At 39.1% G+C, this 13,757-nt stretch overlaps 1 protein-coding gene across 2 annotated transcripts; it reads left to right on the top strand.

The window, feature by feature from the left end:
• The first annotated feature begins 376 nt into the window (after nucleotides 1–376).
• Nucleotides 377–12,527, top strand: prlh (prolactin releasing hormone). 2 transcript variants are annotated; one of them, XM_087988587.1, is made up of 3 exons: nucleotides 377–518; nucleotides 748–909; nucleotides 10,306–12,527. In XM_087988587.1, exons 2-3 carry the CDS (start codon nucleotides 810–812, stop codon nucleotides 10,467–10,469), a joined length of 264 nt encoding a protein of 87 aa, XP_087844713.1. In that variant the 5' UTR covers nucleotides 377–518; nucleotides 748–809; the 3' UTR covers nucleotides 10,470–12,527. The 2 variants fall into 2 exon arrangements, with proteins under 2 accessions (XP_087844713.1, XP_087844712.1); XM_087988586.1 differs by lacking the exon at nucleotides 377–518 and having other exon boundaries at nucleotides 647–909.
• The last annotated feature ends 1,230 nt before the right edge of the window (nucleotides 12,528–13,757 follow it).

Genomic DNA, 13,757 nt, shown 5'->3' with positions numbered 1-13,757 from the left:
GAGCTCATTTGGCCAATCACAAAAAGAGTTATGAGTACTTCAGGCTACCTTTTGGATTGCCCATATTGGAGGATTAGCGTGTTTCACATGGGTTCACAGTTCCAATTAAAAACTGCAAAAATGTTACACAAATGCGGAAAGTGTTTGTCAACTATGATTGCCGACATTAAGTTTTGGCTTTAGGCTGTGTTAGGGAGTATTTTGCAAGTTAGTCGATAACTGAGATATAGACAAGCTCAGGAATCGCTCCATGAGAGGCGGAAGAGCTGGAAGAGCAGAGGGAAAGGCATGCGAGGAGATGGATGCTGAGAGGCGAGGCCATGGCGGGGTGCAGGTGACGCCAGTGTGGGTGGGCAATATACCCTCTGAAGGGCGCTGGCTGAGTGACGCCTGTAAAGTGGAACTTGGCAAAGTGGATTCTGCCAGTCACTGACGTAATCGCAAAATAACAGAATAAAAAGCGGGTGACAGTGAATGGGACCAAGCAGTTTCACAACCCGGCTGTTTGATACCAAGCGGTGAGTACATAACTTGGGTGGGAGCCAGCAAATCCTCTTTAGTTCTGCTTGCATTCGATAAACTGTGAATGCATTTTTTGTTGGTGCAAACACGCATCATAACTTTCTTTTTTTTCAGAATTGTTCGAAGCTCAGGGTTTTATTTTTAAATTGAATGATGCATTTCATATAAAGTTATTCTGTAGTGTTATAATGTTGCTGACTAGGAGCGCTCACTTATTCCCCGCAGCGCTTGGCTCAAGCTCCGTCCACCGCCCATCAGGGAGAATTTGCCCCAAGCCTTGTCCAGGAATGAATCTACTGTCGGTTTGCTGTATCTTTTGCCTGTTGGCGTGCCTCGCGTTTCCTGATGCGGACTCTCGGGTCCAAGGCTCCTCGGTGGAGATCAGAAGTAAGTGGTTGTCTTATCCCGAGTTGTATTAGTAAAAGCTCAGGTTGCTACAACTCCGAACAACATAAGAGCAAAAAAATAAGGGACAACTTTTGCCTAGTGAGAATGTAAAAGGCAGGTGGGATGTAATGCTGCAAAGTATCCTTTTCCAAGCTCGGTTGTGGTCGGTGAGGGGCTGATGCTTGAGTTGCAATGGGGCCATCTTCAACAACGGATGACTTGTGCCTGTATAACAGCTTTAGAATGGGGAAAAAAGTCCAAAGTGCGTCCTAGGAGCACAAAGCAAATTTAACACCGAAATCAGAGGGATATGAGAGCAGACGGTCAAAGGGACAAGTTTTAAAGAGCATCTGAAAGGGCAAATTGATAGAGGTCTAACAAGCTAATTCCACAGTTTATGGTTTATCAGGGCATAATGGGTCCGCTGTCGCCAATATGCCATATTAATGGAGGGAATGTGCACAGACCTGGCAGGGGAGGTTCCACTACGTTGAGGAATTGTTCCGGTTAAGGGAGAACAATGTTCCCTGTATGTGTGGAAATACTAACAACATGCCACAAAATACTAACTCGCAAAGAATTAACCGAATCTTGTGGAGTTGCTGCTAGCATCATGGGAATGTTCGAGATTTGAACAACAGGAAACCTTACGCTGTACTTCACTGTGGCTGAGTTTAGACTGCAGCTGGTACAAAGTCCACTCGATGTCAAGCTACATCCTGAAGGTTGCTCTGCAGTAATCCTTGTACTGTCATCCATGCAACTTCGTACCTTCACACTCTGGGGGAATACAAAACGAAATCATTTTGAGTTTTTTTTAATGTTTTATTACCCCACTTTAAAAAACTTTATTAAGAATTTCTTGTTTTAGAACATAAAATTCTAAATAGATCACATTTGCAAGAGTTCAGAGTTTTATTGTGTCATGTATGAAATTAAAAAGCTTTGAAGTATTTTTGGATTATTTTGGTTTTCTGTTAAGAAATAGCAAGATGGATGTTGTTTTCATCTGACAATGATGTTCCACTGCAACAATAGGATTTCTGTGAGTTGTGGATTTTTGAAAATAGTTAACCAAATACAATGATTGTATTTAAAAAAAAAGTCTTGGTGAATCTCAGCAAGTTTTCCATCATCTGCACAATTTTACTTTTACCACCATTGTATTGGTGCATTAAAAAGTTCAAAATCTGAAGGAAGAGGGAATAGATTTGCTTCTCTGAGAATTTCTCACAGATAGGATATTGCAGGGCCTTTCTCCTTGGAATACAATCTTATCCAAAATAGTCCCTGCTAGTTACAATAGATTTAAATAAAATTAATTTCTGTAGTCTCAGCTCAGAACAGTCCTAGTCATTGATAACAGGACTTAATCTTGCATGCAGTTCTGCACCACAATTGCTCCAAACAGTTAATTTCATTTTATAAATGCCAGTGGATGGCTCTAATGAGAAACTGTGCAGTTAGAACTGCTTCTTTTATAGCTGCAGCAGAGGAATATTGAAGGTGCAGAGCAGAAGGAACTCTGTTGCCCCCATTTTGGGAGTATACGATGGGACAATATCAGGGGAATTTTGTCTTGTGTCTGAATTGAGCTTCAGGATTGTACTTAACTGGGCTAGGATTATGGGAGAATTTTAGATAATGTAAGGAGACCCTCATCACACATTTATTCTATTCTACAGCTAAAGTACACAAACGTTTCGAAGCAGAATAGAGATGGTAAAATTTGCAATCTTGTCTCTGACAGGGGAGTACAAATATGAGGCTCTGTACCCAGCAATGATGTTTTCAATTTGTGATTTTAAAGTTTGTCAAGGAAATTTTAAAACCAAGAAGATAACTAATATTTCAAATTATAAATGCTGGTACAACTTTCTCTTAATCTTTTTATTGCTTTTTACCATTATATCAAAATTCTGCAGGGACACCCACAAGAGATCCCCGTGTCTGCGAGTTTCCTCCGGGTTTTCCGGTTTCCTCCGACAATCCAAAGACGTGCAGACAGTGTGAATTGGCCAAGCTAAATTGCCCATAGTTTTCAGGGATGAGTCAGTTAGGTGCATTAGTCAGGGGTAAATATAGAGGAATAGGGTAGGGGAATGGGTTTGGGTGGGATACTCTTTGGAGAGTCGGTGTGCACTTGTTGGGCCGAAGGGCCTGCTTCCACACTGTAGCGATCCTATGAGATTCCATGAGGATTGAGATTTGGTTTTATAAAAAAGAACAGTACAAGCAGTTGCTCAGAAAACAAAAACAGAGGTGATACACAATCTGTATTGGAGCAATGCACAATCAGATCAATTGCAATCTGCATAGAGAAATTTAAAGTTAAATGGGGCAAAATATTTTGACATGGTACTTCTTTCAGCCTCATTTACATTACAGTACTAGTACAAACTTAACACTGGAAACAATTCCCAAGTTTTTAAACATCATAAGTTAAATGTCATGATTTTACTTCTGCTGTGCATTTTTGGAGAGGGGAAGAGGATGGTTTGAGAGAGACCTGCTGAATGCAGTTGGAATATGGATAAATTAGCCTTCCAATACCCCAGAACATACTAGATTTGGTTTTTAAAATCCTGCTATTATAGAAGGAAATGAATAATTATAAGTACAAGACAAAGAAAGAAAATTAACCTTACACAGGTGGGTTTGCCAACCACCTCAACACAGTTGAACATCCTTGTGGACTTAGCATTAGTAAGACAATTTTTCTTGCCCCACTGAAGAAATGACACTGCTGATAAGAAGCTTAAATGATTATTAAGAGAGGGGATTTTTTGGTTGGATTTTTGTTCATTGCTTTGAATGATAATGCATACCAGTCAACTAATAATCCATTTAATTTTGAAGTTGTTTGAAAATATGCATACAATTAAACACATGGCCTTAAAACCTATGATGCAGGTTGAATTTTATAACTTACAAACCCTGTTTGGACAGAGGACCTTGGATTCAAGTGCCCTCCAGGATTAGCTAAATCAGTAGATTTTAGCTTGTAAGGGGCAATAGTTTATTATGTGATTGATAAATACACAACCGTATTATTGGTGTCTTCAGCTCCTATTTTAAAATCAGTTTAAAATTGTATATTAGATTACTAAGGAATGGTTTGAGAGTAAACTTCCAGCTAATTGAGCAGGCATCTCTTAATTGTTTTATGCATTTAGTCAGTGTTCCAACTGAATGGTATCTATATTACTAAGATGTATAATCAAAAGGAGGATAATTGCTTTTGAGTGGAAATAATAGGGGTTGGTGCACAATGAGTTCTGAGAATTAACCATTAACAATTCACATTCAATTAGGTTGGACATATCTTCGTTGGAAATGGCATTGAGCTTCAAATTGATACATGGATAGCATCCATTTCTAAATTTTCGAGACTTACTAATATAGTAACATGCTGCCCCTGTACCAGTCACACCAGCATTGCCAACCTTGTGAGACTCATCTTAGATACTCCAGGCCTTCTTAAATTTGTAAATAAAGACTTTATGCTCACCAATGACCCTTTTAAAAAGTTGTTAATTTGTCTCTGAGACAGGGAAGTGTTGGGATTTTCTCTTTTGATCAGTTCCAACACGAAAGGTAGATTGTGAATATTTTATTTTTAAATTAAAATTAAACTGTCCTTTGAGGCTAGAGTGCTGTGCAGTTATATAGCCTTCTGAAACATTGCTTCTAGGATTTATCTGGAAGGGTGGTCAAAACTTTAAGTTCTCATTTGGCCTGTGGCTGTGTTGACTGAGATGTGACAAGTATGATGATGAGTCCCAAGGAACAATTACTGTTGATTCCAGTGCCTTTGGCTGCAAAACTATTCCAGACTAATTTCTACTCCCTTGGAACTAATTGATGTTTTCAACATTGTGAATAGAATTGGCAAGGTTGATCAAAATAAATTGTTCACTGCATTGAAGGAAAAGTAATTACAAAACTTAGCTACCATGGAATAAGGGAATTCAACTGGAACATCATATGGAGGATAACAGAGTTTAGGGATTAATTAGATGAAGGACGTTAAATGCAAGCAGCATAAACACTTTAGAGTTGTGGATTTTGGCAGTGAGGGGAAGGATTGAGGTATTTAATAAAACATTGAGTAACTAGAATGGCGATCATTTGAAAAGTGAAAAATACTGTTGACATTAGTGAATTCTTTTTGCAACTAAGACTTCAAGGATCCTTATTTCTATACTTTTTGTTAGACTAGGTATTTTGCAGAAGCTTCACCTTCCTTTTCATGCATAAAAATCACTGTCAATTTTAAACAAAACCTTTTTAACTCTACTTAGTCATAGGTCATTGAGATGTACAGCATGGAAACAGACCCTTCGGTCAAACTCATCCATGCTGACCAGATATCCTAAATCAACCTAGTCCCATTTGCCAGCACTTGGCTTATATCCCTCTAAACCCTTCCTATTCATATACCCATTCAGATGCCTTTTAAATGCTGTAATTGTACCAGCCTTCACCACTTCCTCTGGCAGCTCATTCCATTCACGCACCACCCTCTGGATGAAGAAGTTGCCCCTTAGGTCTCTTTTAAATCTTTCCCCTCTTACCCTAAATCTACACCCTCTAGTTCTTGACTCCCCCATCCCAGGGAAAAATCCTTGTTTATTTATCCTATCCATGTCCTTCATGATTGGCAACCTTGGCAACATCCTTGCAATTCTTTTCTGAACCTTTTCAAGTTTCACAACATCCTTCCTATAAAAGGGAGACCAGAATTGCACACAATATTCCAAAAGTGGCCTAACCAAGATCCTGTACAGCTGCAACATGACCTCCCAACTCCTATACTCAATGCTCTGACCAATAAGGAAGGCATACCAAATGCCTTCTTCACTATCCTATCTACCTGCAACTCCACGTTCAAGGAACTACAAATCTGCACTCCAAGATCTCTTTGTTCAGCAACACTCTCCAGAACCTTACCTTTAAGGGTATAAGTTCTGTCCTGATTTGCCTTTCCAAAATGCCGCACCTCACATTTATCTAAATTAAGCTCCATCTGCCACTTCTCAGTCCATTGGCCCATCTGATCAAGATTCCATTGTACTCTGAGGTAACCTTCTTCGCTATCCACTACACCTCCAACTTTGGTGTTATTTATAAACTTACTAATTATACTTCCTTTGTTCACATTCAAATCATTTACATAAATGATAAAAGCAGTGGACTCAGCAATGATCCTTGTGGCACCTCACTGGTCACAGGCCTCCAGTCTGATAAACAACCCTCCACCACTACCTTCTGTCTTCTATCTTCGAGCCAGTTCTCTATCCAAATTGAATACCCTGTATTCCTTGTGATCTAACCTTGCTAACCAGTCTGCCATAAGGAGTCTCATTGAATGCCTTACTGAAGTTCATATAGATCATGTCCATTGCTCTGCCCTCATCAATCGTCTTTGTTGCTTCTTCAAAAAAACTCAATCAACTTCGTGAGACATGATTTCCCACACACAAAGCCATGTTGACTATCCTTTTGCCTTTCCAAATACATATAATCCTGTCCCTCGGGATTCCCTCCAATAATTTGCCTATCACTGATGTCATGCTCACTGGTCTATAATTGCTTGGCATTTCCTTACCACCTTTCTTAAATAGTGGCACTACGTGAGCCAACCTCCAGTCTTCCAGCACCTCACATGCAACTATTGATGATACAAATATCTCAGCAAGGGGCCCAGCAATGACTTGCCTAGCTTCCCATAGAGTCTAGGGTACGCCAGACCACATCCTGGGAATTTATCTATCTTTATGTGTTTCAAGACATCCAGCACCTCCTTCTTTGTAATATGGACATTTTTCAAGTAGTTACCATCCATTTCCCCACATTCTATATCTTCTATGACCTTCTCCTTAGTAAACACTGATGCAAAATACTAATTTAGTATCTCACCCATCTCCTGTGGTTCCACACATAGGTTGCCTTACTGATTTTTGAGGGGCCCTATCCCTGTTAAATCCCTTGCTTTTGACTTATGTCTGCATAAATAGGCTTCTGAAAGGACAGGTGGCATCTGTTGCCAGGCCTGCACTGGTGCCACTATAACAACCAGTAAGTGTACAAAATAAGCTGGTTACTATTATTTTCCTGACCTCACATTTTCCTTAATTTGTGTGTGAAGATGTCTGATCCATGTTTTTACCTTTCATCAGTTTTAAGCTCAAGAGCTTCCCCTGTGCAACATTAGCTTTTGATGTTCATTTAAAACTCCATTCCACCCCTTATAGGATTATACAGCACAGAAACAGTGGCCAACCAGTCATGCTGACCATGTTCCCAAACTATACTAATCCCACCTGCCTGGGTTTGGCCCATTTCTCTCCACCTTTCCTATTGATGTACTTATCCAAATGTCTTAAATGTTTTAACTGTACCTGCATCCACCACTTCCTCTGGCGGTTCATTCCACACATGAACCACTCTCTGTGTAAAAAAAAAATCAAAGAGTTGCCCCTCATGTTCTTTCTAAAACTTTCTCCTCTTACCTCAAAAATGTGCCACCTAGTTTTAAATTTCATCACCCGGGGGACAAGTCCTTTGTTTTTCACATTATCTATGCCCCTCATGATTTTATAAACCCCTATAAGGTCACCCTTCAACCTCTTATGCTCCAATGAAAAAAGACCCAGCCTGTCTAGCCAATTTTTATAACTCAAACCCCTATTCCCAGCAACATACTGGTAAAGCTTTTCTCTCCAATTTCATAATATTCTTCCTTTAGCATGATGACCAGAACTGCACACAGTGCTCCAGAAAAGGCCTTGCTAATGTCATGTACAATTTCAACATGACATCCCAACTCTTATACTCAAGAGGTCTAAGCAATGAAGGCAAACATGCTAAAGATCTTTTTAACCATCCTGTCTGCCTGTGATGCAAATTCCAAAGGCCTAGGTCTCTCTATTCTACAACAGTACCCAGGGCCCTACCATAATTGTATATGTTCTGCCCTTGTTTGCTTTTCCAAAATGCAATACCTCACATTTATCCAAAGTAATCTCCATCTGCCACGCCTCAGCCCATTGACCCAATTGATCAAGATCTCTTTGTAATCTTAGATAACCTTCTTCACTGTCCACTATTCTACGAATTTTGGTGTCATCTGCAAACTTACTAACCATGCCTTCTATATTCTCAACCAAATCTTCAATATAAATACAAGCAAACGTGGACCCAGTACTGATCTCTGTGGAACACCACTGATCACAGGCTTCCAGTCTGAAAGACTGTTTCCCCCACCAGCCTCTTTCTTCTACCATCAGGCCAATTTTGTATCCAGTTGGCTAGCTCACCCTGAATGCCATATGGTCTAACTTTACTAATTAGTCTACCATTAGGCATTAGTCTTGCCAAATGCTTTGAAGTTCATGTAACCAACATCTACCGCTTTGCCCTCATTAATCTCTTTTGTTGGTAACTTGCTGAAAAAAACTCAGTCAAGTTTGTGAAACATGATTTCCCTCTCACTAAACCATGCTGTCTATCTCTAATCAGTCCTGGCCTCTCCAAATGCATGTAAATGCTTTTTCAGAATCACCTCCAACAACTTACCCAGCACTGATGTCAGGCTCACAGGTCTATAATTCCCAGGCTTCTCCTTACAGCCTTTCTTAAATAAAGGCACAACGTTAGCTATCCTCCAGTCCTCCGATATCCCACCCGTGGTTACAGATATTACAAATATTTCTTCTGGGCACCCTGCAATTTCTTCCCTAACTTTCCACGTCATCTGGGATACACCTCATCTTCCGCCTTGGAACACTTCAACCCCAGGGCATCAATGTGAACTTCACCAGTTTCCTTATTTCCCTTCCCCACCTTACCCCAGTTCCAACCTACCAGCTCAGCACTGTTCCCATGACCTGTCTTACCTGCCAATCTCCCATCCCACCTATCCGCTCCACCCTCCCCTCTGACCTATCACCTCTATCCCCACCCCCATTCGCCCATTGTACTCTTTGCTACTTTCTCCCCAGTCCCACACACCCTCCCCCAACGCCCCGCCCCCCCCCCCAACTCCATTTATCTTTCCACCCTGAAGGCTTTCTGCCTCTATTCCTGATGAAGGGCCTTTGCCCAAAATGTCAATTTTCCTGCTCCTCGAATGCTGCCTGACCTGCTGTGCTTTTCCAGTACGACTCTGATCTAGACTCTGGGATACACCTGATCAGGTCCTGGAGATTTATCCACCTGCATGTTTGCTAAGACCTCCAGCACTTCTTTCTGTAATTTAAACTGTTTTCAAAACATAAATATTTATTTCCCAGAGTTCTCTAGCCTCCATTTCTTTCTTCACAGTAAAAACTGATGCAAATTATTAATTTAGTATCTCTCCCACACCTGAGGTTCAATACAAAGATGACCTCATTGATCTTTAAGGGTCCTATTCTCTCTCTGCGTGCTCAGTTGCTCTTAATGTACTTGTAGAATCTCTTTAAATTATCCTTAACCTTATCTGCCAAGCCTCTCATATCCTCTCATTGTCATCCAGATTTCCCTATTAAGAGGTTCATTTTGATTCCAGTTGTCTATATCTAATACATGATTCTTTCTTATTCTTGATTACAACCTCAATATCCTTATTCATCCATTGTTCCCTACTGTCACCAGCCTTACCCTTCAGTCTAACAGGAACATAATGCCACTTGTTATCACACTTCTGAAAGCCTCCCACTTGTTAGTCCCCCCATTATCTGTGAACAGTCTATTCCAATCAACGTTTGAAAGTTCTTGTCTCATACAATTAAACTTTGCCTTACTCCATTAAGAACTTTAATGGAAGGCTTATCCTTTTCCATAGCTATTTTAAAACTAACAGAATTATGATCACTCATCCCAAGATGTTTCCCCACTAACACTTCAGTCACTTGCTATGCCTTATTTCCCAAGAGAAGCTCAAGGTTTGCTCCTTCTCTACTAGATACATGTACATGTTGATAAAGAAAATTTGTTTGAATACATTTAACAAATTCCTCATCATCCAAGCTTTTAACTATATGGCAGTCCCAGTTAACATTTGGAAAATTAAAATCCCACACTATCACAACCCTATTATTCTTACATATCTGAGATCTCTCTACATAATGTGCCTCAGTTTCCCTCTGACTGTTGGGGGACCTTTAGTACATTCCCATTAAGGTGATCATTCCTTTTTTCAATATAGAAACTACAAACATTACACAAAGGCAAGGCATGAAAGACTTCTAACACGCTTGAAACTTTTGGATTACTATTTTCAAGACCAGAGGAAGACCATTTTGAAGTAAAATGAAAGACATTCTGATGTAGATTTTTTTTTGTTGAATTACATGATCTGTCATAGGCCGCAAATACTAATTATATAAATCTTCATGACTTGTTTCACAGATGCTGATATTGATTCCTCTTGGTATACTGGACGTGGAATAAGGCCTGTGGGCCGTTTTGGAAGACGAGGACTAACCCTGGAAAACATCAGAAAATATGAATTTGGCACTCGTCGTGTCTGTATCCCAATCGAAGAAAGTGAAGAATCCAACCAGGATGAATAAATTCGGTTCCTGTCTGTAACTCTATTCTCACAAAGCCAACTTCATAATTTTTCAACTTCTGTAATTGTGTAATAAAACAACTCTTAATTAACTATCAAACCATGAACAGTATTAAAGAAAATAAGGTCCATCCTGTATGCAATAGCAAAACTTTAATGTTGACTGCTGAAGTTTCAACTAAAGTAGATTTAGAATTTCAACTCAATTAGAAATCAATGTACGTTCACAGTTCTGTGCCTTCCATTGTCATTTGGTGTTATTTGCCAGGATTATAGGGAATGGTTAAAGAAATAGTCAAGCCATGTCAGGAATTGTGGTATTAACATTTCCCTAAACCTGTAGTTCTCACACACGCCTTAGATTTCCAGTAGCTATTTCTTTTAACTCTGTTTCTTTTCTACTGTTTTATTTCTCTGTATAATTTTTGATTCCTATTTAATAAATTTCATTTCTTCTTAGTCTTTGCAGTTTAAAAATGTTTTGCTCAGATTCAGCACCAAAACTATTCTTTTCAGCTAAAGTAATAAATGTATAATTTGATGTTAAACCTACCTTGTGACTGTCCTGCATTCTGAGCAAGGTCTGTCAATACATGTCAAATACATATTCTCCAATATTGTAGAAGCACCGATGAAGGCATTTCAAGCAAAATATTGATAAGATCATAGCATTATCCGCCTTAATTGTTACTTTGACAGTAAGTTGCCATCTCTGTTCATAGTAGCCAAAACATAAAACAGAAAATCTAACAATGGTGTTGTTCTACAGTTATGGTTAAGGTACCATATCAGTACAAAGCTGAGAGCTTTTTTTTATTCTATCTTTCACCTAGGTTGTATCTTCCTGAAAGCATTTGCTGGCATTTAGATGTCAAATCTGGAAAGTTTTCCCTCTATCAGTGTTCATATCCTGCATCAAAATAAGCTTAAACCAATTTATCAACATTTCTAATGATTTTCTGTTACTTTTTAAAATGATTTTTAAAGCAGTTTGATGCAAAGCAGTGAATTATGAGTCCTGTAATAGTGTTGGAGAAAGTGAGTTCTGCAGATGCTGGAGATCAGAGCTGAAAATGTGTTGCTGGAAAAGCGCAGCAGGTCAGGCAGCACCCAAGGGCTCATGCCCGAAACGTCGATTCTCCTGCTCCTTGGGTTCTGCCTGACCTGCTGCGCTTTTCCAGCAACACATTTTCAGTCCTGTAATAGTGTTTGCAACAACCATTTGAGTCAGAAATCTAACCTACCAATTTTTCTATTTCTTCCCAGGCTTTCACCAGTTCTTGACTAGATAGTTGTGTCACTGTAGAGCATTGTATCAGGCTACTGCATGGCCCTCAGCCAAAGACACCATTTTAATGGTGATAGTGTGTTTCCTACAACTTGGGGATGGATTGTAGTCTGAAGATTTTACTGTTGGAATAAATTAATCCTAATTCCATTTTTTTTGGTCTCTTCATGTCAACCTTTCTTTGTGCTCCTTTCAAGTCCATTTGTATGCATACTAACTGTTCAACTCTCTTCGCCTGTAGCTTCATACTACTTCACTTACCTCTGAGCTTAGCCTTGGGATGTTAAGAGCTAAGATTCAATGGCATTCTGTCTTTCCATGCTCTCCTAAGATTGTTTTAATGTAATATTAAATCTCATTCCTTTGGAGAGGTACCTGACTTCCATTTCATGATCTAGGGTGACTAAGAACCATAGCCAGTTCTGATAGGTGCTTTATTCAAAAACTCCTGTCAACAAGTTCACACTGTGTGGAGGTCTAGAGAAGACAAGTTGAATGTGGATATAGACACATCCAGAGAAGAACTGTATTCCTTACTACTGACATTCTTCATCTTGCTAAGTGTAAAGTGCAAAAATGTGTATTGAATAAAGGCCATCTGTGAAATGCTTGAAATGCGATGTTTATGGTAAATCCAACAAGCCGTTTGATCATGAAAAGACAAAATACCTTTGGAACATCTATTGCCTCTGAAGTTCAACAATTTCATTTTCCTTTTCAGAAATATCTTTGTCCTAATTCTGCATTTGATGAGGTTGTGGTGTGCTTGTGCATTCAGGTGGAGAATGTAATGTGCAGAAAAATTACACATTGTTAGAAAAGTTTTATTGAAAGGAGTTTCAACAGTCAGTGTCTATTTGAAGTATTTCAAGAGTGGAGCTATTTTTTTCCTGCTATTTTTCGTTAACATTATAATTCATTTTATTAACATTATCACTGGAGAACTAGTCTGAAGAAGTTACTGAGATGGTAGTGGGTAGAAACTGATTGGAACGTACATACATAATAAAACAATACCCTCTGTCACACATTGTATTTCACTGTTCATCTTGCTCCTCTGTTTTGCAGATAAGGTGACTAATGCTCTTTGTAATGATGGATTTTATCAACCTCTGCCTATTCTGCAACATTATCTAACCACCACCTTTTTAATCTTCTGTTATCAATTGTTCTCAGTTAGATAATGTGCCCACCTTAAGAATAATTCGATGATCTGCTATTCCCAATGGACTGTTCTCTTTTGCAGAGTTATCTATAGTAGAGTGCCATACCTATCATCTATCTTATAGTAATTCAAGTGTCATTTCTTAAATTACACCAACTGATTCATTTTACATCTGTAGCACAGTAACTCAAAAACTTCCACTCCATGGAGCCACACTTAATCATACAACACTGGAGTACTACAAACTTTTAACAGCTGAAACAACTCTTTTGCAATTCTGTTTTATTTATCCATCTGTTAGTCTGTGCAACTAAACAAATTGATCAACTTTGTCGATTTTAATTATTAGTCGTTTAAAGCTTTCCCTATGTTGTCATTACCATTGATTTTTGTTTTAATTTAACTTAGTTTTAAATCTAAATATATGAGTTACTTACTGCCATTTTGAAGCACTTTGGGTGGGTTGCAAAGAAGTTGCTATTCCAGGTTTCAATATCCAATCTGTGACCCTCTGTGCCTCTTTTGCCATTTTAGAAATGACTTCAAATTAACAATCACTATCTACTTATGAGTAGCAACCAGGTGAGCTCATCCTTCTTGTTTTCTAACTTCTTTGCATGTTGATAGCTAATCTTGCCTTTAAGCTCATTCTTTCTCTCCCCACAGCACTAATCCTTTGGCCATTGCGAGTGGGTCATTTATTAATTACCCCACCCCAACACACACATTTCATCCAGAATATTTGTTCACGAATGAACACAATCAAAGCATCCTGTGTGGCTGAATCAGAAAATGCAGGAGGAGGCCATTTAGCCAAGCAGATCTGGTGTAATTCA

Source organism: Chiloscyllium plagiosum, unplaced genomic scaffold, assembly GCF_037043375.1.
Source record: "Chiloscyllium plagiosum isolate Xiang-an unplaced genomic scaffold, Cpla_swu_hap1 HiC_scaffold_7, whole genome shotgun sequence".
Taxonomy (NCBI): domain Eukaryota; kingdom Metazoa; phylum Chordata; class Chondrichthyes; order Orectolobiformes; family Hemiscylliidae; genus Chiloscyllium; species Chiloscyllium plagiosum.
The sequence above is the reverse complement of the archived record's forward strand: the minus strand, read 5'-3'. Positions and strand labels throughout refer to the sequence as shown.

Bases quoted from the DNA above. Each gene is read 5' to 3' on its own strand.
- prlh (XM_087988586.1), top strand. From the start codon at position 711: ATGTTGCTGACTAGGAGCGCTCACTTATTCCCCGCAGCGCTTGGCTCA. The intron at 910-10,305 runs GTAAGTGGTTGT...CTTGTTTCACAG, and splicing joins CTCCTCGGTGGAGATCAGAA to ATGCTGATATTGATTCCTCT.